The sequence below is a fragment of the Erpetoichthys calabaricus genome, chromosome 8 (genome assembly GCF_900747795.2).
Source record: "Erpetoichthys calabaricus chromosome 8, fErpCal1.3, whole genome shotgun sequence".
Taxonomy (NCBI): Eukaryota; Metazoa; Chordata; class Cladistia; order Polypteriformes; family Polypteridae; genus Erpetoichthys; species Erpetoichthys calabaricus.
Genome location: NC_041401.2, coordinates 50,415,691 through 50,439,030, shown reverse-complemented (window position 1 = coordinate 50,439,030; position 23,340 = coordinate 50,415,691). Strand labels below are relative to the sequence as shown.

At 34.7% G+C, this 23,340-nt stretch overlaps 1 protein-coding gene across 1 annotated transcript in view; it reads right to left on the bottom strand.

Moving 5' to 3' along the window:
- Nucleotides 1–23,340, bottom strand: part of arhgap15 (Rho GTPase activating protein 15) — a 709,745-nt gene that overhangs the window by 577,312 nt on the left and 109,093 nt on the right. The window contains exons 4-6 of the mRNA XM_028806513.2: nucleotides 12,780–12,845; nucleotides 9,013–9,074; nucleotides 5,857–5,944 (exon numbers count right to left, since the gene is read on the bottom strand). Of these exons, the coding sequence (XP_028662346.1) occupies nucleotides 5,857–5,944; nucleotides 9,013–9,074; nucleotides 12,780–12,845 (216 nt within the window). The remainder of the gene's footprint in view (nucleotides 1–5,856; nucleotides 5,945–9,012; nucleotides 9,075–12,779; nucleotides 12,846–23,340) is intronic.

The window sequence follows — 23,340 nt, the reverse complement described above, 5'->3', positions numbered from 1 at the left end:
AATGCAAAATGAGTGAACAAAAGAAAAATCTAAATCAAATCAATATTTGGTGTTACTACCTTTTGCCTTCAAACCAGCATCAATTCTTACAGGTACACTTGCACAAAGTCAGGGATTTTGTAGGATTCTAGTCAGGTGTATGATCAACCAATTCTACCAAACAGGTGCTATGATCATCAATGTCACACGTAGGTTGAAACACAGTCATTAACTGAAACAGAAACAGCTGTGTGGGAGGCTTAAAACTGGGTGAGGAACAGCCAAACTCTGCTACCAAGGTGAGGTTGTGGAAGACAGTTTCATGTCATGGCAATATTGAGCACAGCAACAAGACACAAGGTAGTTATACTGCATCAGCAAGGTCTCTCCCAGACAAAGATTTCAAAGCAGACTGGGGTTTCAAGATATGCTGTTCAAGCTCTTTGTGCTTCTTCAAAAGAAACGAGCAACGTTGAGGATCGTAGACGCAGAGGTTGGCCAAGGAAACTTAGTACAGCAGATGAAAGACACATCAAGCTTATTACCCTTCGAAATCGGAAGATGTCCAGCAGTGCCATCAGCTCAGAACTGGCAGAAACCAGTGGGACCCAGGCACACCCATCTACTGTCCCGAGAAGTCTGGCCAGAAGTGGTCTTCATGGAAGAGTTGCAGCCAAAAAGCCATACCTCCGACGTGGAAACAAGGCCAAGTGACTCAAGTATGCACGAAAACATAGGAACTGGGGTGCAGAAAAATGGCAGCAGGTGCTCTGGACTGATGAGTCAAAATTTGAAATATTTGGCTGTAGCAGAAGGCAGTTTGTTCGTCGAAGGGCTGGAGAGTGGTACAATAATGAGTGTCTGCAGGCAACAGTGAAGCATGGTGGAGGTTCCTTGAACGTTTGGGGCTGCATTTCTGCAAATGGAGTTGGAGATTTGGTCAGGATTAATGGTGTTCTCAATGCTGAGAAATACAGGCAGATACTTATCCATCATGCAATACCATCAGGGAGGCGTATGATTGGCCCCAAATTTATTCTGCAGTAGGACAACGACCCCAAACATACAGCCAAAGTCATTAAGAACTATCTTCAGCGTAAAGAAGAACAATAAGTCCTGGAAGTGATGGTATGGCCCCCACAGAGCCCTGATCTCAACATCATTGAGTGTGTCTGGGATTACATGAAGAGATGTGAGGAAGCCTACATCCACAGAAGATCTGTGGTTAGTTCTCCAAGATGTTTGGAACAACCTACCAGCCAAGTTCCTTCAAAAACTGTGTGCAAGTGTACCTAGAAGAATTGATGCTGTTTTGAAGGCAAAGGGTGGTCACACCAAATATTGGTTAATATATATATATATATATATATATATATATATATATATATATATATATATATTTATATATATATATATATATAGAGAGAGAGAGAGAGAGAGAGAGAGAGAGAGAGAGGTATCAAAATAGCGTACAAGCCTACAAGCATGCAGTGCGCAGTCTTTTTTAATGCTAAATGCAGGAAATCCACAATAGAGGCACACAACTCAGTTTGCTGTATACCATGCAATTCTTGTCCAATGCAGTTAAAAGAAAAGACCTACAGTTTCTGATTTACACACATACAAGTTCGACCGGACACACATTTAAGTGGGACTCAATGCAAGCAAAATTGAAGGCTAATATTAAAAGTGCCAGAGAGCTGGCAGAAGCGTGGCTATCCAATGATAATGCCATTAGTAGACATTTGAACCAAGCATATGCAGGCTTGAATAAAAGAACATGCAAATAATAAATAAGACTTTATGATCAACACCTTCTGAACACCAATTCATTAATCCGCCAATCCAACTACCCTCCCCTTTTTATTAGCTATATATTGCCTTGGATTCCTGTAAGTCTAAGCATGTTCATCGTAATCAAAAGCTTAGGAATAAAAGAGAGTTTTAAGTTATATGATTTATTTTCTTTATATATATTGTCACGCACGTGCTAGTAGGAGGATGTTGTATGGACCAAGCGAAGGTAATTCCACGCCAGGCCAGGGGGGTGGCGGGGTGCACTAAACCTTCTCCTGTTGTCTCTGCAGACCAGCCATGGGAAAACCTATCTGACTCAACATTGAAGATGTCACTTCCAGTTCCGGCGCCCAGAAAGATGTCACTTCCGGCTCCGGCAACCAGAAAGACATTACTTTCGGCCCCATAGATGACGTCAGAAGAAGGTCACTTCCGGTTCCCCTACATCACTTCCGGGTTAATCACTTACAACTGCCTTAGTCAGTTCATGTCTGGACTCCAAATCAATCACTTGTTTGAAAACCTAACCCATTGCAGCCAGGGATATTATATGGGTGGCTGCCCCAAACCTTTTTAAGTGTGTTCGGCTCTGATCATTTTTACAATATATATATATTCTTCATCTTCCAAAGTGATTTCCAAAGTAAAATGATTTCTAAGGCCAAATGAGCAGAGATTTTCTTTGCCACACTGATTAGTTTTGAAAAGGAGACACATATGGAGAATTATTTATTTGTTTGTATTGTTATTTATTTGTTGTGTCCCACCACAATTCCATTTTGAAAAGAAATTAGAATGACTGGTTTCGTGGAATTAGGTATTGTGTCTGAAAGGAACATGAGATTAGGTTTGGGGTATTTGGTAAAAATGCCTCTAAAGTGGTGTTATTGTTGTTCCAGACAGTTTCCACATCTGCACTGCTCCCAGGTCCAACACCACCAATATAATGTAAATGTGTGTTTTAAGGTCACGTATTTAAGGTCACAGTATGTACTTGATAACAATTTGTTCTTTAAAGAAAATAAGCAAAGGACATTGAACCTCAGGGTGAAAAGTTTGTTTTATTTTTCTTTTAATTAAACACTGAAAATGGGTCTCATAGACCCAAACACCACATACTTCTCAAACGATTTCCAATATTAATATAAAAGTAATTTTCACATTAGATTTTTGGTATTTTGGTTTTCTTTTCCAGTTTTTCTTATGCTACTTTAAAGCAGTCTAGTAATTGTTCATTCATTCTGCAGATTAAGCAATTCCACTCATTTATTAATTTTTGGACATATGTTTTCCACTAAAGAGTTATGGTCAGCAAGAAACTACTTCACTAGCATCCATCAAAAAGTAGGAATTAGGAACAGAGAATGTGTCAGTTCCTTGAAAAGACGCACAACCGCACTTACTTACTTGCTCAATCGCCTTTCATTTACCCCAGGCCAATACAAAGTCACAAAATTAAATGTGATATGTGCACCAGTGATATTTTCATAACGAAAACGAGAACTAGAGCTAAAAATATTGTTTTTCATTTACATGCATGAAAACTGAAATTAAGGCAGAGCAACTAAAACTAAATAAAAATAAAAATTAATGATATGTGAAAAAACTAAAACAAGAATGAAAATTGATTAAAAATGAAAAAAGACGGCAAGAGCATTTTCGTTCAATCTGGTTCAGTCATTTCGCTGTTCACTATGCGGTGATCTTGTAACTTGGGCTTACTTGTCACGTGGTACAACCTCCATAAAGGACTGTTATTTGTTTGTTGAGCACATTTGGTTCATCGGGTTGAAGCAGTAAGCACATGTGGTTGACGATGGCAAGTTTTGCACAGATGTTTGCGGGTAGAAAGTGAGAAAGTAACGTGTGGAAATACTTTAATTACAGCGCAGTTGATAACAAAAGCAAATGTAACGTGCGAGAAGAAAAAAAGAGTCTTGGAGTTTCAGTGCAGGACCAGCTGGATCAGTACTTAGTGGGAGTCCAGCACTTCTCTGACACCAGGACTGCACTTCAGTACTGGCAGCAGAAATCGTCAACATACAGTCTGCTGGCGCCAGTGGCCGAGGACCTCGTCTGTGCACCTGCACCACAGGCGTTCATCGAGGAATCTTTTCACTGTGTGGCTATCTGTGAAACATGAACAAATCTCTCGAAATGCATGCTCGTTTAAAGCTTAAAAGCAACATGCTTGCACAGACTGATTTCTTGGTTTGAAACATTTGATCTTGCTGACTACACTCATTAGGCCTCTTGATCTGTTTGATCACTGATAGTCAAGCTGTGTTTAACGGCATTATGAACTGTGAGTGTATTTTGTTGACTGAAACACAACTTGCATTGAAATATGCGTAGGCCAGCATTTGTGGTCTTGCAAAAGAAAAACTAAGAACTAAATAAAATAAAAACTAAAATTTTAAACAAAGAACTAAATAAAAATAAAAATTGCTGACTCCACTGAAAACTAGAACGAAATAAAAATAAAAATTAATTTTATTAAAGTAAAATAAAAACTAAAACTACAATTACTATCAGAACTGAAATATCACTGATGTGCACCTGTGGAATGTAGGAGGAATAATGGAGTATTCAGGAAAAAAGTCACTGAAGTATTGCACCTACTGTAATCTTTATCAATTGTAAATAACAATTTCTTTTATTTTCAACTTTGACTTTGGGATACACCACATTACCCGAAGTTGTAAAAAATACAATGTTTTGTGAGTCCGCTAAGTAATTTTACAAAATGTGTCTGCCGTTCACAGGTATGGATCTCCTCTGTATAAATAAAAAATGCTTGTAGAGCCTTTCTTTCATTTTGAAACACTGATCCTTGGTAAGAAAGCAACAGGCTCAGAAAAGAAGTAGAAGAAGAATGACCAAAAAAGACAATTGATTGTAATTATTGGCGTTTACAGTACTGTTCTAAAAAAATATCAGTTAAAAACCAAAATAACCCAAATGTGCACATTTCAAATATGCAGTGAATAAGGTGGGCAACTGAACCACTATATGGACGTGTCTGAAAAAAGTGCACTTGAACGCACTTATATTACAAAACAGGGAAATCTAGTTATGCAGAAGTTATGAGGTGGTGTTGTTAAGTACAAGTGAATATGGATTGCTAAATGCTTACAGGTATCTTCATTGGTATACTATATATAACAAAGAAAAGTGTTTTAATTTGACTGTATCTATAATGAGTGTGTGTGCTCACCCTGTGATGGGCTAGTGTACTGTAATTTTTAACAGTGCATTCCCAACATTGCAAATCTTCATGATTTATGTGCTAGTTTGATACCCACGAACAATTAATTTTTCCTGTTAAACATCTTTCTGATTATCCTCTTCATACCATACCTTGGTTTCATATGATTTTTTAAAATATACTTGTAGGTATTATTAATATATTTGACCAACATAAAGTATTTTGGTTAGTTGCATTGCCAGTTTATTGCAATTACACCTCTGCCTATAGTTCTTGACATTGCACTACAATAGACTGACACAGGCGATGGAGATTGATGTACACCTACTAGTGAGAATGCTTATTAAAAAACATCTTTTGCTTTGTTACAAAATTATCATTTTTATTTTTTTTTTGTACTGAATTGTTTTTGAAACTGGATATTGCAGTGGAATAAACACAGTTTTAGATTTTCAAAAATGAGCAGCATGTTAAAGTCTAGGTAAATCTACACCAAGTTTTATGTCTTATTATTATTATGCTTACAATAAGTCAGTACCTGCTGCTGGCGAAGAGTAATGAAGGTGCTTAATATGCACACTGCATTTTTTAAAATTCTGTTAAGATCACCCTTTATAATATCAGTTTGCAGCATAAAAGTAAAGGTTCCTAAGCCTGAGAAAACTTTACGTGAAAAAATAATAAATAAAATAAAACATGCCGATCTGTTTGAAATAAATACATTTAAAGATATATGTACAAAGCAGTTTCATACTATATACATTTAGCATGATAAATGTTTTCGATATTTCATTGTAATCAGTTAAATTAAAACTAGGGAAAAACATATAAAATTTTGAAGAACTTCAGTCAACAAAGTCAGGGGTGCCTACCAAATTCGTAAGAGCTTGCTGTTTGCTCTCTTTGTAAAACAGCAGCTTCTTTCCATCAAGCACAACCCAAGTGCTGGTCCAGTTTTTCCTAAAATAAATAAATAAAAAAGATAATTATCAAGATAAAAGAACATCCTCATACGTGCATGTTAATATGTTTTTAAATTAAGTCTTTATAAATATTTAAAATTTCTTTCTAATACAGTTTTTAAATGTGAAAAGGATTTAATATGCAATCTTCAGCCATACCTACAATACACAGCTACCCTGAATAGAAGAATCAAGCACACTATTATGTGGATGATGTGCAAAATTCAAGTTAATGCGCATATTTCAGCCTTAATCATTGAACATTTTTAAGTGGTTCAATTTCATACTTGTTTACACAGCTCTCTTTGAGATTTAAGGTTCAAAATCACATGCATATTAAACTGCAAATTAATGTTAAATTCCATGTTCATGTCTACAAATTTGACAAATATGGCCTTTCCTTCCTCAATGTTAGGATTACGATGAATACAAGTTAGCGCAAGTGTGATATGCATAAAGCTATTTTTTTTTCTGTCAACGATTAAGGATTTAAAAAAAAAAAAAGATTATAACATCTTAACCTCTCAGCTAGATAAGACAGACGTTAACATTGCAACAGCAAAAATAGAGTAAGTTAATTGATGATGTTTCTTTAAGTTTAAAATTACACAGAGACCTAAAACCACTTAAAAGTCATACATAAAGATTTGCCTTTAAATAGCAACAGAGATTTACTTTTTAAATGGAATATTTGGAAAATGACATTACCTTATGTAATTTAAGTTAACATGATGAACAGACTACAGATATATCTAGAAAATGTGTGCTCTGCTTGTTCTGTAATAGGAAAATATTTGTACATGGCCAATTGAGAATTTACCATTCCAGTATTTGTCCTTGGAAAACAATCACAATTCTCTAGGATGAAGTATCTTTCTACTCTTTAAACATCTAAGTCTTTGCAGATTGAGAATACCAGGTAAATAGTTAATGTAATGCTTTCTTTAATCTATTTCTTTCATAATCAGTTACAGATCTGATTAATATAAAAGTAATACACAATCTACCACCTTTTAACAATTTGTTTTTAATTATGGTGAATTTGCATGTATCATACATGTATATTTCTTGTCTGTTATATATTTCCTTGCTAATGATATATTATTTTACTCACTTGTTTATGTTTTATTCGTGATCTGCCTTAATTTATTAATAGTCTGTGTTAAATATCATATTTTGCACAATTAATCAATTGTAGTCATTGATGCCGCATGACCCTGAACTGGACACTTGGGTTAATGGATGGATTCATGGATGCAATTACTTTGAGCTGAAGAATTTACAAAAGTTTTCATGATTGTGAACTTTATACTGTTATAGATATATTCCTGCTTTTTTTTTTTTGATTGAACCAAAGCATCCAGAAGGAAGAAATGTGTTAGAAATTCCCCTTATTCTAACAGTGAAATAGTCACAATTGACTCATTTTATGAACGTATGTGAAAAATGATATTGCTTTTTCCATTTTAGTTTTAATTGCAATAAAATATCTAACATTCTTTAAATGAATATTTCATGGTCTGTATCAGACAGATAAGTGATTTGCGTCTCAGAAGAAAAACAGAGTTCAAAGATCTCCAAAGTGTATCTTATAATAAGCTGCACATTTTTTAATTTGATTGTTGTTTCTTGGGTAAAGGTTCCAGCTTTTGAAAAAGGTTTCTGTTTAATTCCCCTACACGTTTGGCATAATGGTTTATATATTTGATCTTCTATTATAGCCTGTTTTGGTTTCATCACTAAATTGCTTTGCGATGGTGTCTGCTATTAATATGGTTTACAGAATAAAGAATGATAGAATGATTTTGGTTGTGCTCCTGTTTCCTTCATAAAGCCCTTTGTGCTGGTGTGCTTTATCAAAGGTTTTATATAAAATAAAGAATGACTGATTCATACAGACACAGATGTTCGCATCTACTTTCAAATATTGTACATGGCAGAATCAACGGATAGAGCACAGGCAGTGTTTGCAGTTTGCAATCTAAGGGAACATGGAAAACACAGTGTGCACTTTGTCTGTCCATCCACATACTTTCTGACATGCTAAATGTAAATCAAGGTTTCATTTCTGCAGATATTTAAGATACCTAGATCACTTCATTTATGTATGCAGCATATTTGAGAAAGTGAAATTACTTTTTAAATGTTTTGCTCATAGCGTTTAATCTTTGAAGACTCTTCAAGCAAATGCTGTCGCATTTTTTTCTCTGAACGGTTTCTGTAATGTACTACATATTTATTTATGTTAGCTTAATTTCTTGTCATATAACTGGCAATGTTTCACACACTGTAAAATCAAGTAAGCCTTACTTTACTTATTTAGGCTTCAGTAAAGAAAATGTTGGGGTCAGTTCTTAATGTCTAATTATGAGAATGCTTTAATAATGGATTTATTCTGCAATACATTATCTAGATCATCTGTGTTAATATTTAAGCAGTATAATCAAATAAAAACTGGTGTAATGAAAAATTCAACAAACAAAAAGACACAGTTATCCTAGTACAGATTTTAGCTTTGCAGCAACTACGGAGACTTATGTATTTTAATTCTAAAAGTGTGTACAAAGTACCTGAAGAAATGTGTACAAATAACCACAGTGTCAAATTCTTTGTGTTGTTTCTTTTTATTTCTGCTTCAATAATTTTACCAAAATCACTATCAGAGGGAAAAATGCCTTAGTGTTCAAAGATATGCAGTGTCAAGCAAAGACGAACAAGTCCAAGATAGTACATGGGATATCAATAAATAAAGATAAAAATACATTAAAGAAAATAAGTAGAAATGCCAAAATGATAAATAGCTTCAACATCCATTTCACAGATATTTGTTGGCATAAGGTTAATAGAACATTAGATTCTGAAACATTTTAGCATTTAAAAAGTGTCTGTACCAAATGGAAAACAAAAGGGCAGCCTTAAAAGATTGTATCAATGCCTTGGAGCACGTTCTTCATACAGTACATGATGTGCGGTGGAGACAACTACAGGTATTTAGGAAGTGTATCTGCATTGCACTGAAAAACTTGATAACATAAGTTTCTTTTATAAAATGCCTTTTCAACTTACCTCAGCTTTTTGCCACCATCTGCTATTTTAGCTTTGTTCAAATATTCTCCTTTTTCAGTGGCCTGAAAAAAAGTCACACTTGCTATAGTCAGTGCTTCTTTAAGAAAGACGTATCAAAAAGCTGACACTTCACATGAAATGAAATGAAATTATAGTGCATAATGTATTCTAAGCAGGCTTTGCAGGTTGTGTCAAGAAGGTGTCTTTAATTTCAATAACTTTTTATTAGGCAATGAAAATGTCCTCAAAGTGTTATTCTTCATGCTTTTTTGGAATTCATTGTTTTGTAGTTGTTGCATATGTGGGTTTTCAGATTGCATAGGTGAGACTACATGACATGAATCATAACATAGATGTGTAAATATTTTTTCGATTGTTCATTTGCTTTAGTTTCATAATTATATGCATAAAGAGAAGGCAGATTAGTGAGCACATGTGGTAAAATATATTCCTTGCAAGGAGTACAAACTCATCTATTGCACTTGTCTACTTTACTGCCAAATCATTTAGTTGTTTTAACAGTGCATTTCCATACAAGTGTGAAAAATGGAAAGCAGTACTGCTGGGCAGATACTGTATGTGGCGTTAACCTCAAAGGTGCTGTTTCCATTCCTGTTTCCAGCTCATTTTGTGACGTCATGTCAGTCACATATCCAGCCTGTTCTCCAGTGACAAGAGTGATACATGTGTGTGAAGCGTACTGAGAGTGCACCTTATTTTCAGCCTATGATATCATATTATAACATAGACATTATAGCACATATAAAAAGAATGTAAAATTAAAAATGCAACTTGTGTCATTTGAAATAACTAAAGCCATGAGTATGCTTTGAAAGCTTTTAATTGAAGTTCCAAGGTTTTTTTCTATAGCAATGTACCATAATATAACATTCTAAAATCCACCTAATACTATTCAGGGTTATGGGGAGCTGAGTGCTATCTCAGCAGGACAAGGTGAAGGGCAGGAAACAGCCCTGGACAGGACACCAGTTGATCACAAGGCCCGCTCTCATACCCTCTCACAGTCACACTCACACAGGGTCAATTTGGAGTTACTAATCGACCTGACGAGCACATCTTTGGGGATGTGAAAGGACAACCAAAATAACTGAAACGTTCAAAATATTCGTGGCATCAGAGACAACAAGTTACTTCACATAAACAACCATAAATAAATGTGGACTTTGAAACCAAGAGGCTGTACATGTTAGATAGAATTTGAAATTTGTGAATTATTCTATGTATGTGTTAAAAATATACTGTATTTAATAAATGGGGAAACAGGAAAGAAATAAAAGATCTTTCATTAAAATTGCGCTTTTAGTAATTATTTAAAAAAATAAATAAAATATAATACATTTGGTCACACACTGAATCCTAAAAAACAATTTTTGGGACATAACACATTGTATAATGTAATAATTTGTGACACAATTTCAAAACTTGTAGTTTTTCCAAGCAGCTACTGAACGGTAGCCCCTGATAGATTTCTAGTTTCAGTTTCCACATTGCTAAAGGTTACACTTTATAAGACAGTCTCATGGACATGAGCACATTTCAGTAGGAATTTGTTCAAACGTACGTAGTCCTTTAACAAGGCAATAGCCGCAAACACCATTAGCCACTGGTCACAATAGCAGCCCAGTCGAGTCAGTAGTTGGGTTATTCATCTCTGTGCAGTGTGTCATATTGACTTGATGGTAAAATAATTTGTTAATATGAAGGATTCCCAGGTCTTACACTAAACATGTAATATCAAGAGAAATGTGTCTCAGTTAAGCCACCTCAGGCCACTCCAAAATGAAGTTCTGTTAGAAGGTCACACTGCAGAGAACTGCACTCCACATTGCAGTGAATAAACACGATACTGATGCTTTGCAAGTGTTATGAAGACCCAAAGAAGTGTTTGCTATGGTCATGTTACATAATAGTCCATGAGAAATAGATGCATATTTACAGTACCTACACTACAGTGTTACCATCATTTTTATACATTTACAAATGATTCAAAACTCATCATTTGTTAAAATGTGAAAAAAGTGTGTTAAAAATGAATATATTCCACAAAAGATAGTATTAATATATAAATGTATCAAATTATAATCTTTGCGATTTTGTAGCTTCAAACATCAGAGTAAGCACACTGCCGCTTTTTATTCTTGGTAGAAAGATTTAAAAAGCAGGAAAGAGTGACCTCCTGAGGAACAAAGTATACATTCACATTTAGCAGCACTTTGAAAGAAAGTAGATTTCACAGTTTAATGTCAACATTTTAGATCATGAAGAGCCTTCAAAATAATTTAAAAAAATACAGCATTTTAACGTATGCCTTTTTTAGCATTAGTACTTTAAAAGAAAATGAATTGAACAATAAGATGACGGGCAGTGTATGCCTTTTTATCCTCAAAGGGGCGCGTTTGTCATAACTGAAAAACCTTTCATATTTTTATTGCACAATTTTACAATGTGAAAAATAGCCCATGTTCACATTAGATCAGGCAAGGTTCATTCTGCAATTAAAGACTCATCTTAAAAATTCAGATTTTTTTTTTAGATTTTTAAAATACATAAAGCAAGAGGAAATGAAAAAATTAAATTTTTATAGCATTAAATAATTCTTTTCACTTGCCGAAAATGTATCCCTTAAAAATGATAAGGTGTTAATAAAGGTTTTAAACATTGATGTTTTTCTCAGATTTTTCAGCAAAATGGAGGATGAATGTGTAACACTGGGTTATTGACACATAATGTACCAACCACTATATTATAACTCCTGCATCAAGAGGCTAAACTGTCTTAAGACACTAAACAAATCCTACGTTTCATCTTTTCAGGATAAATGCAATTTCCTCAATGCTTTTACTTGCAAATCTTCAAAAAAGAACATTTAAATCATCTACAAGAAAAGTGATGAAAAAATGTAAACATATTAGGCCTTGCTATTACCTTTACACATGAGATGATAGCATTTACAAATTACTACCCTTTTTTAAAAACAAAAACACGAAACTTCAGAATATACATATTGTAAAATGGACATCATTTATTGATAATAAAACAAAAAATTATCTCTTTTTTTGAAATTATGTGCACAGTACAGTAGTCATTACTGTCTAGGAATTAAAACTTTTGATAGTAACAATGTAAACCAGTATTTATGTAAATAAGTGATATTTTCTAATAGAAACAACATAATATTTCATGTTTCCTATTATAAAAATATACATGCTATGGAACTTACTTCAAAATGTATGTAATTATGTTTTTTTTTTGTTATCACTAAATTTCCACAGTACTGGGGCTTTCAGCTTTTCAGAAACTTTTCTAGTCTACGTGAATTTAACAAATTTCAAAAGACTTTACACATGAAGACAATGCAAGCTTCAGTGAAAATGATATTTATATAAGTTACATAAAAGTTATACTGACTATATACTATATATATATATATATATATATACACTGTTAGAGACAAGTTGAATAATTTATTTAGAATTTGGGGGGAGATTATAAGATCCTGAATGCAATCGACAACTACAATTTTCAGCTCCATGCATTTTTTTACAACTCATTAGTGAGAAAAGGTGATACATTACTCTAAACAAATTACTATCACACATTTGTACAATGGAAGGTTTGATATGTTTAGGTGTGTTAATATATATTCACCACCCACAACTTGACGATACAAATGAGGAATGCTAATGAAAAAAGGAAAGTAGATGAAAAATAAACAATATAATGTGATAAAACAGATGAATACTTACAATGTGGTTTCCAGCAGAAATGTCTGCAATGCTATGCTGTGAATGATTTCTTCTATGACGAGAAATCTGCATTTAAAAACAAAAATCCACATATAACTGCATGTTTTACTTGAAACAAATAAGATTCTTTTAACAATCATCTTCAAAGTGGACACATTTACCAACAATTCTTTAGCCCTCTTGTCAGAATAGTTTATTTTACACAGTTTTAAACATTGCCACGATAGTTTGTGCTCCAGTCCTGCCTTTGTCTACATTCAGATTTATCCATTTTTTCCAATGGATTGCTAAAGCAATGCAGACACTGTGTTACTAAATTTCAACTCCCACTCTATCCGATCAGCAACAATCTGGTACTAATTGGAAGTATTCAAAAGCATAACATTAAAACACAGTTGTGTTGTCAATAAGACATGAAAATAGCCTTCTAGCAGAAAACAATTCAAGCTGAAACAATCTGGGCTAGTGATTTAGTAAAAATATCAGATTACATACACCCTAATTACAATATTTAGAGATTTCTGTTATCAAAAATATTCATATTCAGTTCTGATTGATAAAATAATTCCAAGAGTCACTAGACATTAAATAAATAATTATATTATGTTGTGTTATTAATATACACATATATACTGTGTATACAGTAATACTTACATCATTATATATGTGTTGCAATGGGAATAAAAATATATACATATATGTTTTGCGGAAAATAAATTTTCTTTAAATATAGAATATCTTAGTTCAGATATGTAACTATTTTATTCATTGGTTTAGATATAAATATAGTACAACATACAGTATATGCTGGTTTTCATATATCTGTACGTTGGTTTCTAATTGCTTCACATGTTCATTCAGATACAACAGTTATATACATGTTACATACACTATATATATATATACACAGAGAGAGAGAGAGAGAGAGAGAGAGACAGAAACTGTATATACATCAGTTTCGTATATATCTATATATGTATAGTCAAGTTTAGATATGGTATTTAAATTGGAATGAATATATAGAAAGCAAAAAGATGTCTGTGTCTGTGTATATGTTTGTGCATCTAAAGAAACAGCAAAAGAAAAAATGTTAATGGGAGTTAGTAAAACACTATACAGTATGTATCCTTTGTATGCTACACTCAACAAGAATTCAGGGGAGAAAATATCACTGATTAAATTAATTTAATTGTGTGACAGCTTAAATCAAGTATTTCATTATTTCATTGTACCTTTGAAATGCTCGGGCTAAAGGCAACTTTCTCTGTAGTTAAAATTCTCTCTTTATATCTGCCTTGTAAGAGAGTAAGATACAGTAAGCACATTTTATACTTGTCCTTTCTCACCTTTACACAACAACTCACATGCTTAATAAACAGTGTATGTTTATGGTGGTCAGGGGGAGAGTGCATATACAGAAAAATACATTATACACAACTTTGAATAAGAAGCAGGTCCAAGTTTGGATATATATATATTTTTTTTTTTTCAAGAAATGAGAAAGTGATCAGCCCTGACAGATACTTTCATAGCAAAAAATATGGAAAAGTAAATTCTTGGCATAATGTCTCTTATATTAAAAAACTAGCAAAGCAGATTCAAGGTCTTTCTATGTTCAGTTGGTGAGCTAGTGCATCCAGGTAAAGTTCAGACAATCAAAAGCTCCTTAGTTCTTTGAATGTTTTCATTTACACACACTGATCTACTGTTCCTAGCTTTAATATCCCTATGCCAATTTTAGTTTGTGAAACCCACATTGCACGTTATAAACATAAGCTTTGAAAGTGAATATTATGAAACAAGTGCAGTGTGATCGCACCACATTCAACGGCTTCTGAAATATCAATTCCATTGTGTTTTGTTTGAAAACAATAAGTCAGCTTCTGGGAAAGAATTGTAAAGAGCTGGGTGGAATGAGCCAGGACTATGTTAAGAGGCAGGGATCTGATCAGTTTTTAAATGACAAGAGTGTAATATAAGTGAAATGAGGACCTCAACCAATACAGTTTTGAAAATTAAAAGTGTTCTACAGGTAAGCAACTCTAATGTAAAAATATTTACAATGATGACAATAATGCTTAAGCAATTAAGAAATGAAACTGAGATTCTAAACTGAGATGAACAACACTGAGCCTGACTGGAAATCCAAACCAATCTACTAGTATTGATGCATATATCTCAATTTATATTTATATAAATTTGTATTTCTTTCTATATATATAAATAGACACACCACAGACCATTGTGAAGTGTTGCCTTTTGGACATAAGAAGTAAGACTATTAATGTACTGCCACCATATATATCAAACAGCCACATTAAAACCAGTGTCGGGTAAAGTGGACAACATTGGCAGCCGTGAAGGGGTGGAATATATTAGGCAGCAAGTGAATATGGTTGGATACAGAAACGGGCAAGCATAAGAATCAGAGGAAGAGACAGATTATAATGGCTAGATGACTGGGTTAGAAGTCATATGGTGTGTCCCCTGTATGCAGTGGTTAGTACAAAACAAAACTGGTCCAAGGAAGGACATCCGGTGAGCCAGTAACAGGGTCATGGGAGCCCAAGGTTCATTGATACACAAAGGAAGGAAAGGCTAGCCCAATAGGTCTGATCCTACAGAAGAGCTACTGTAGTACAAATTGCTGAAAAACTTTTGACTGATCTGAGAAACATTGTAAGGCGTTCAAGATGTTGACTAGGGTCTCCAAATACCCCAGATCTGTGCTGGAAAAAGAAATTCGATCCATGAAGTTGCCCCACCTTGCAACTTACAGGATTTGAATATTTCTGCTGCTAACTTCTTGGTGCCAGATACCACAGGACACCTTCAGAGGTCTTATGGAGTCCATAGCTACTTTGGTGGCACGAGAGAGACCTACATAATATTAGACAGGTGGTTTTAATTTTGTGGCTGATCAATGTATACTTGAATGACTGAAATCAACGGATATCCAAACTGATCTACTAGACTTGACATTACAAATGTACACATATCATTGGGTAGGCAATGGTTTAAAAGGGGACGAGGGGAACTTTGAAGAGGAGGGTTTGTTAGATTTTAATCCAGGGCACAAATTAGTGTCCTTTTTTCTTACTGTATGTTTGTTTCATTGGAAATATGGTGTTACTTTGATATTTCCAAACTTGGTGAAAAATGTATGCCCATGATTGATGATTATGCCAGACTATCAAAAAAGATATATTTTAGCAAGAGGAAAAAGCAAATAAAAGAGTTCCTATAGAGTTACACAAACCTTAACACCAACACTTCACACCATAGCGCATCAAAGCAAACATTTTTTTCCTCCATAAAATTATTATTTTGGATCAGACATTGAGGACACCATGAGAACTGACCATTATTTTTCTGCATTAGTCTTTCAGCAAGAAATTATTACAGCATGATTTAGAACCCTGAAGTACTATGTAAAATTATTTTATATATGCTGTAAGTATTAAAATGTTTCAATAACAACACCAAAAACAAAACAATACTTATTTGCTTTCAAGGTGTTGTGAGCTTCTGGATTTTATAGTAAAAACTATTATTTAGGTTTTGGCTCCCACGTTCTGAATCCTTCCACTGGAATAAATGAGTTATTATATGGAAAAGAGAACTGAGTATATAAATAATGGCAACATTTTCACTCATTCAAACAGAGCCCTTAATATAGAAAGCAAACAAAACTGTCCATAAATGCATCCCTTAAGAATTGCCCAGTCCCTCATTTATTGTGCAAGCTAATACAGCCTTGTAAATTTAAATTCAATGTCACTCCACACATTTTTTGCTCACAAGAAATGGCTTTATTGCATCTTACTGTTAATTTAATAAGACTGCTATCTTTTAAAGATGCTTCCCTGCTTCTCCGTAAGAGTTATTTTGTTAAAATTATATAAAAAATAACAAAACATCAGCCATTTAGTACTGTATTCTGTCCCTTCACTAGAACCTATGCCAGCAACAACACTTATAAGATAGAGTCCCATTTTAAACAGGATGCTGGTCTGTGAAAGTCCACTATCATACTTTCACACATACACACATTTCTAAAGTCACCTGAAAGGAAGAATATATCTGCTTTTGAACTGCGGGGAAGAAAAGTCAAAATGAAAACATTCACATGCGAGGGGAATATGCAATCAAGGATATGCATTTGCTAAAAAGAAATGAAAAAAGCCCAATTCATTTCAAACAATTTGATTTAACTGTGCAATGTAACTTGTGTTAAAAACAGCTTTTACATGTAACATCACCAAAGTGTGTGAGCCTGCTAAAGTGTTTGAACGCTATTGACGTTAAAAGACCTCACTGTCGTGCAGACTACTAGTTCCTTTTATTATGAAGGCTTGATTTCTTCTATCCCTCACAAATGACATAACATTGTTACATTCTCAAAAGTGGGCATGCTCATGGTGGTCTAGCAATAATCTTGTCAAAAAGAGAGCATTTCACTGATGCCATGATCTGCATTCAACAGATCAGTACTGACTTGTCACTGGTGATATATTTATCACAGAGAACGAAGTGCAAAACACCAAAGGCTCAAATACATAAAACGTATTTAACGTGTTTGATTCCTGATATCTGACAAAAAATATTAATTGTGACTGGCATTTTATAGAAGGTACCATACAGCCAAAAGGACGATTCCTCATCCTGTGCCAACTATCTTGCGATTTTCACTTTAAAACACTGTTTCACTGAGAACATTTAACAAAGCCAGTTAGAACATCTAACATAACATAGACAGAACAGATGCACACCTTTTTACTTGTTTTGCACGGGTTTCTGTCTTTTCATATTTACCAACTCCTACACCATAATTTTCTCTCATTCAGTGTTAAAGTGGCACTAAGCAGCAGTCACGCTAACCTGTAAAAAGCACCTCTCACAACATCCCAAGAACTCGATTTCCTGTATTTTATACAGGAGTGGTTGATAACTATGGTCATTTGTAGAAACTTTTTGTTTAAAGATTCATAAAGATAAGACTTTCCACCACTGCGGTTTGTTAGTTTCTCCAACTTTCTTACCGCAGGTGTAAAGTAATGTTTTCACTCCCACCCACAGGCACACCATTGAACCCTCACCTATGGAAAACTAAAATAATCAAAGTCTATATGAGCTACTTGAGCCAAGGGCATTACAGCAATCATACTTTCCTACAAAAAAGCACAAACAGCAAAAACATCAATATTTGTTATAGATGTGTTGTGGGATTAATAACAATGATTATCATGCACCATACTGCATTTCAATGTGGGATTGCATACAGTAGCCTACCTAGCTTTAACAAAGCATTTCACTTATTATTCGCCTTTTCTCTGTTTCATTCAACAAATAGGCAGTGTGCCATTGTGCTTAGGTCCTAATGGGAAAAAGGCACTTGGGTATGGAGCAACCCCTCCTTTGTAGTTTTAATACATAGAAAATTGAGGAAAAAGAATGCATTAAAAGAATTAAAGAAATAGATACAGTGGATTTAGAATATTCAGGCCCCTTTACATTTTGCAAACTTTATTTTGTTTTAGATTTCATTTTTATTTGAGAAAAGCCAAGCAAAATGACACCTTTTATTGGCTAACTAAAAAGATTACAATATGCAAGCTTTTGAGGAAACTCAGGCCCCTTCTTCAGGCAAGGGGCCTGAGTTGCCTCGAAAGCTTGCATATTGTAATCTTTTTAGTTAGCCAATAAAAGGTGTCATTTTGCTTGGCTTTTCTCTACATTCATAATGGCTAACACGGTACAACAACCTAGTACTATTTTTATTTGATAAATTTGTTTATTTGCCCATCAAGGTACATTCAGTAACCAAAACTAAAAAAAAAAACTGAAATCTCTCATTTATATAAGTACTGGCACCTTTAACTGTGGCACTCCAAATTGTGATCAGGTTCATCCTGTTTGCTTTAATTATCCTTGAGATGTGGCTAGAACTTGATTGGAGTCAACCTGTGGCAAACTGAATTGATTGGACAGTTTAAAAAGGCACACACCTGTGTATATAAGGTCTCAGAATTCACACTTTATGTCAGAACAAAAACCCAGCCATGAAGTCCAAGGAACTTTCTGTGGTGAGGCATAGATCTGGGCAAGGGTCTAAGACCATTTCTAAAGCTTTGAGTGTTTTCAGAAGCACAGTAGCCTCAATAGTTATGAAATGGAAGAGGTTTGGAACCACCAGGAGTCTTCCTAAACTGGTTAAGAAGGGCCTTGGTCAGGGAGGTGACCAAGAACCCAATAGTCACTCTAACAGAGTTTCAGAAGTTTGTTGCTATTATAGGAGAATCACTTGGAAGGACAGTGGTAGGCGGAGTGGTAGCTCTGTGGCTAGGGATCTGCACTGGCAATCGGAAGGTTGCCGGTTCGAATCCCGTAAATGCCAATAGGGACTCTGCTCTGTTGGGCCCTTCAGCAAGGTCCTTAACCTGCAATTGCTGAGCGCTTTGAGTAGTGAGAAAAGCGCTATATAAATGCAAAGAATTATTAAAGAATTATGAAAGCAACTCTTGAATAAAAGGAATATGACAGCCCACTTGGTCTGATGAGAAAAAAATTAAACGCTTTGGGCAGAATTCTAAGCACTATTTCTGGCGAAGACCAGGCACAGCTCCTCTACCTAATACCATTCCTATGGTGAAGCATGGTGGTGGTAGGGATAAACAAATACATATACTATATACTTTATATGTACATTCAAAGATATACATTTAAACTTTTAAAGTGCTTGTCTCATTCAACCAAAAGTACATAATAAAGAAATGTCTTTCCTTGTTGAAACACAAGTCACCATTTAAATGATTCTGACTAAAGACCTGCCTCAAGCACAACTTACAGGCAAAATTCTGATGGTCACAGGAATAGTAGGTATCCCAAATGCAGTAGCCCAGACTCAACACATGACCATACAAACAGACTCATTGACAGATGAACATTCTTTCTTATAGTTGGTTAATTCTTCAGTGCATCTCTTTTGACTACAGGAGCCACCTAACACTTGATACTTCCGACTGACAAATTACAGATTTTGTTGTTAGATCCCAACCTAACAGTTAATAAATGTGGAATCATAAATCCAGCTGCCTTACTAACAACCCCTTTAGATGGAATGGAACATGACTGAGAGTTAGTAACTGACATTACTAAATAAGATGTGTTTGCAATGAAAAAGGACTGTGGAACATGCCACAAGGTACTCTTGTGGCTCACGTGTCACTGTACACTGGTTAGCAAAATTGACACATGGACCCTCCCATGTGTCAAAAGGGGTAATGACTGATATTATCAGGGCTTACTTCTATAGCAGCAAAGATATGTGCTAATTTCTAAAACTGTTGGGTCTCTTTGTACATATTCAGATCAAATGTGCTCAGCAACCAATTTTTTACACTAAGGAGTATTTACTTGTTTTGGTTGATATGTTTTCAAATTGGATGGAGACGATACTAATGGGCAAAGCAGATGCTACTACAGTAGCTAAGTTCTTACTGAAAGAGATCAAACCCAGATTTGGAGTTCTGATGCTTGTTTCCACCAATCAAGAGACTTATTTTGTAAACATTCTCATTCAGGATTAATGAAGAAGATTACAAACTGAAAGACGTGTATATTGTGCTTATCATCCACAGAGTTCAGGACAGGTGGAAAGGACCAATCTGACCGTTAAAAACAAATTACAAAAATAGAAACTGCATTAATATGGTCATCTCTTCTACTTCTAGCATTAATGTCTGTAAAGGATACTTCAAACAAAAATACAAGTTTAACACCTCATGATATTAATGGAAAGACCAATGCAACAATGGCCATCTCCCACTCCCATAATGGATCCCTGAGCACTTTCACGAATTACAGATGAAATGTTATACTGAATAATAGTGAGCAAAGCTCTAAATCTTTGCACCAGCAGGTAAAGACTGTTCTTACTAGCCCATTGGAGGTGAATACATATGTGCCTGAACTAGGGGACTAGGCTATAGTTAAGGTCTTCAAGTAAAAGAATTTCATGGCCCCAAGATGAATGGGGACAAACAGGGTCCTCCTAACTACTAACATAGCATTAAAACTGAAATGGAGACAAAATTGGGTTTATGTTTCTCATTGACACAAAGGTCCACCTCATGATGATGAGACAGCAGTAAAACACTAAAGCATTAAAAAGTGAACCTCCATTCACTGTATCTAAATGAAACCACAGTAAAGACTGCCCTCCAATGGTGGTCACCTGCTAGTAACCTCTGACACCAAAGGAACAAGAGGTAGATGTGCACCTGTCCTTAAATAACGTCCTCAATTTTTGTGGGTCTCGAATTCTAAAAGGCATCCATCCGCGTAGGATCAATAGTCTCAGATATTAAAATTGTTTGCCTTGGGGTACTGGACTACAAGGCCTAATTTTTACACCATATTAAATCCTCAGATGTAGAAAAAGATTTGCAACAACGTGAGATGAGGATTATTATCTTGTATTTAATTTGTATACCAAGAGGAATAACACAGTACTAAGTGTCTATAGTGGGAAATAATGGCGGAGCATAGAACAGACCATGGCTGGAAAAATCAACGGGGCGACTTTGTGGATATAAGCACCTGGGTTTGATGTAAGAATGGTTTTGCTTGTATGAAGATTTATATCTCTGGTCATTCTTGCACACACGTTGGCTGGGAGGAACATCATTGTCAACATAAACTGGTAACTTTTAAAGTTATTGAAATAATGCTGCAGCTGTCGGTATCACTACCAAGTTTGCAGATGCATATTTCTGAGATTTAAAAAAGGGAAAATGCAACTAATGCTACTATAACACACATTATCACACAATTGGAGGCTGACAAAATTAAAGTTGTGGAAATTGTAGAAGAAATTAGATCAGTTTCAAGACAAAGTTGGTGGGGATTGTTTAGAAATTAGTGATTGACAGGAGTGGACTGGTTTAGAAATTGTGTCATCCAGTTATTGTTACCATCCTGTTGTGTTTCTGGCAACTGTTTACTGTATGTGCTGCTGCCTTAGACAACTGTCAGCAAATTTTAAGATTGCAAAGACAGCTCTATGAATCAACAGTTGTCTACTGGCAGACATGGGGGACTGATTTGAAGGAGGATCAGAACTTTCTTGCATGTCTGCCTTTTCATGATGATATTAAAGTTTCTTTTTAATGATAAGATGTTTGTCAATGACTATTAATCTAACTATTTTGGGACTTTTAGATCTACAAAGATGTAGGGTCAGTTAAGGATCATATTATTTATCTGTAAAATTAATTGGTGCAACCTAATATATTTCTTAACAGTGTTATTCAAATTACTCCAGCTTTATAAACCAAATATCTTTCTATCATTACTCATTCTAGCACAGAGAACCAACCTGTTCTTATGCGGGAATCCTTCAGGGTTATTGTAATAAAGGATATTCATCGTGCAAATATTTGAATGGCGATCTCGACTGTTATTTTAAAAGAATTTTCCCCAACAGTGTTTCAATTTAAAAATTCAAGAAACAACAGTGGAACATGAATAAAAATGTTTTACTTTTGAAAACAATTTCATGTGACAAATTAATACCTACCATGATCGTTATGAAGTAACTTTGACTTAAAAAGTTATCCTTTAATAGAAAACCTCTTAAGGTACAGTATATGCTGGAAACAGCACACCATTATGAATCCAAGTTATTCTTTCTTCATCTTTGATCCAGCACATTTTCCAGTTGCTAATGTTTTTGTAAGGTGTGAGCATATTTTCATGATTTTTTTTTATGCTGTAGTAGAGAATTACCAATTTTTTTGTGATGAAGACTCAACAGCTGCGGTTGAATTAACCAGCAACATATGCTGGCATCAATAGCATCAATGCATAGCCAAAAAAAAAAACCTGTATCTCCACTGATACAAATGCTCTACTGCTAATTCATTAACATAACTTTATAAGTTAACTTATTAGAGATGTTTTAAGTGAATATAACCAATAGGGTTCAGTTAAGTTATTATTGAGTACAAGTTTATTAAAAATACAAATTCATGATGTCTGCAAATATACTTTCTGATGCAGTAGTTAGTACTTCTTCTTGGTTAAAATATTAGCAGAGCACGGTCTGTGAAGATTTACACATTTGTCTTACATCCATTGGTGTTTTTGTCTAGGTGTTCCAATTCTCCCTGCATCCCAAAAACATCGAGATTATGTTGACTGACAATTCAAAATTGTCATGGAATGAGGTAGTGTAGGTATGAATATGCGTGAGTGTGCTCTGCAATGAACTGGCGTCCCATCCAAGGTTAGTTCTTGCCTTGCATCCATTGTTGCTGGTTAGGCTAAGGACCCCATGATCCTACACTGGAACACGTGAGTCTTTAAATTAAAAAAAAAACAAAAAAACTTTACATTAATTTCCTACTTATTCTTTTCACATTCATCTTTTTTCTTTAGGCTCTTGTAAATTGCATGAAGCATATTCTATTTGATGAATCAGAACTGATGACCATATCGCTCAAAGTGTGTGTACTACATATCTATATTTATCTAGTGTAATGTCTGAATAATTTCCACG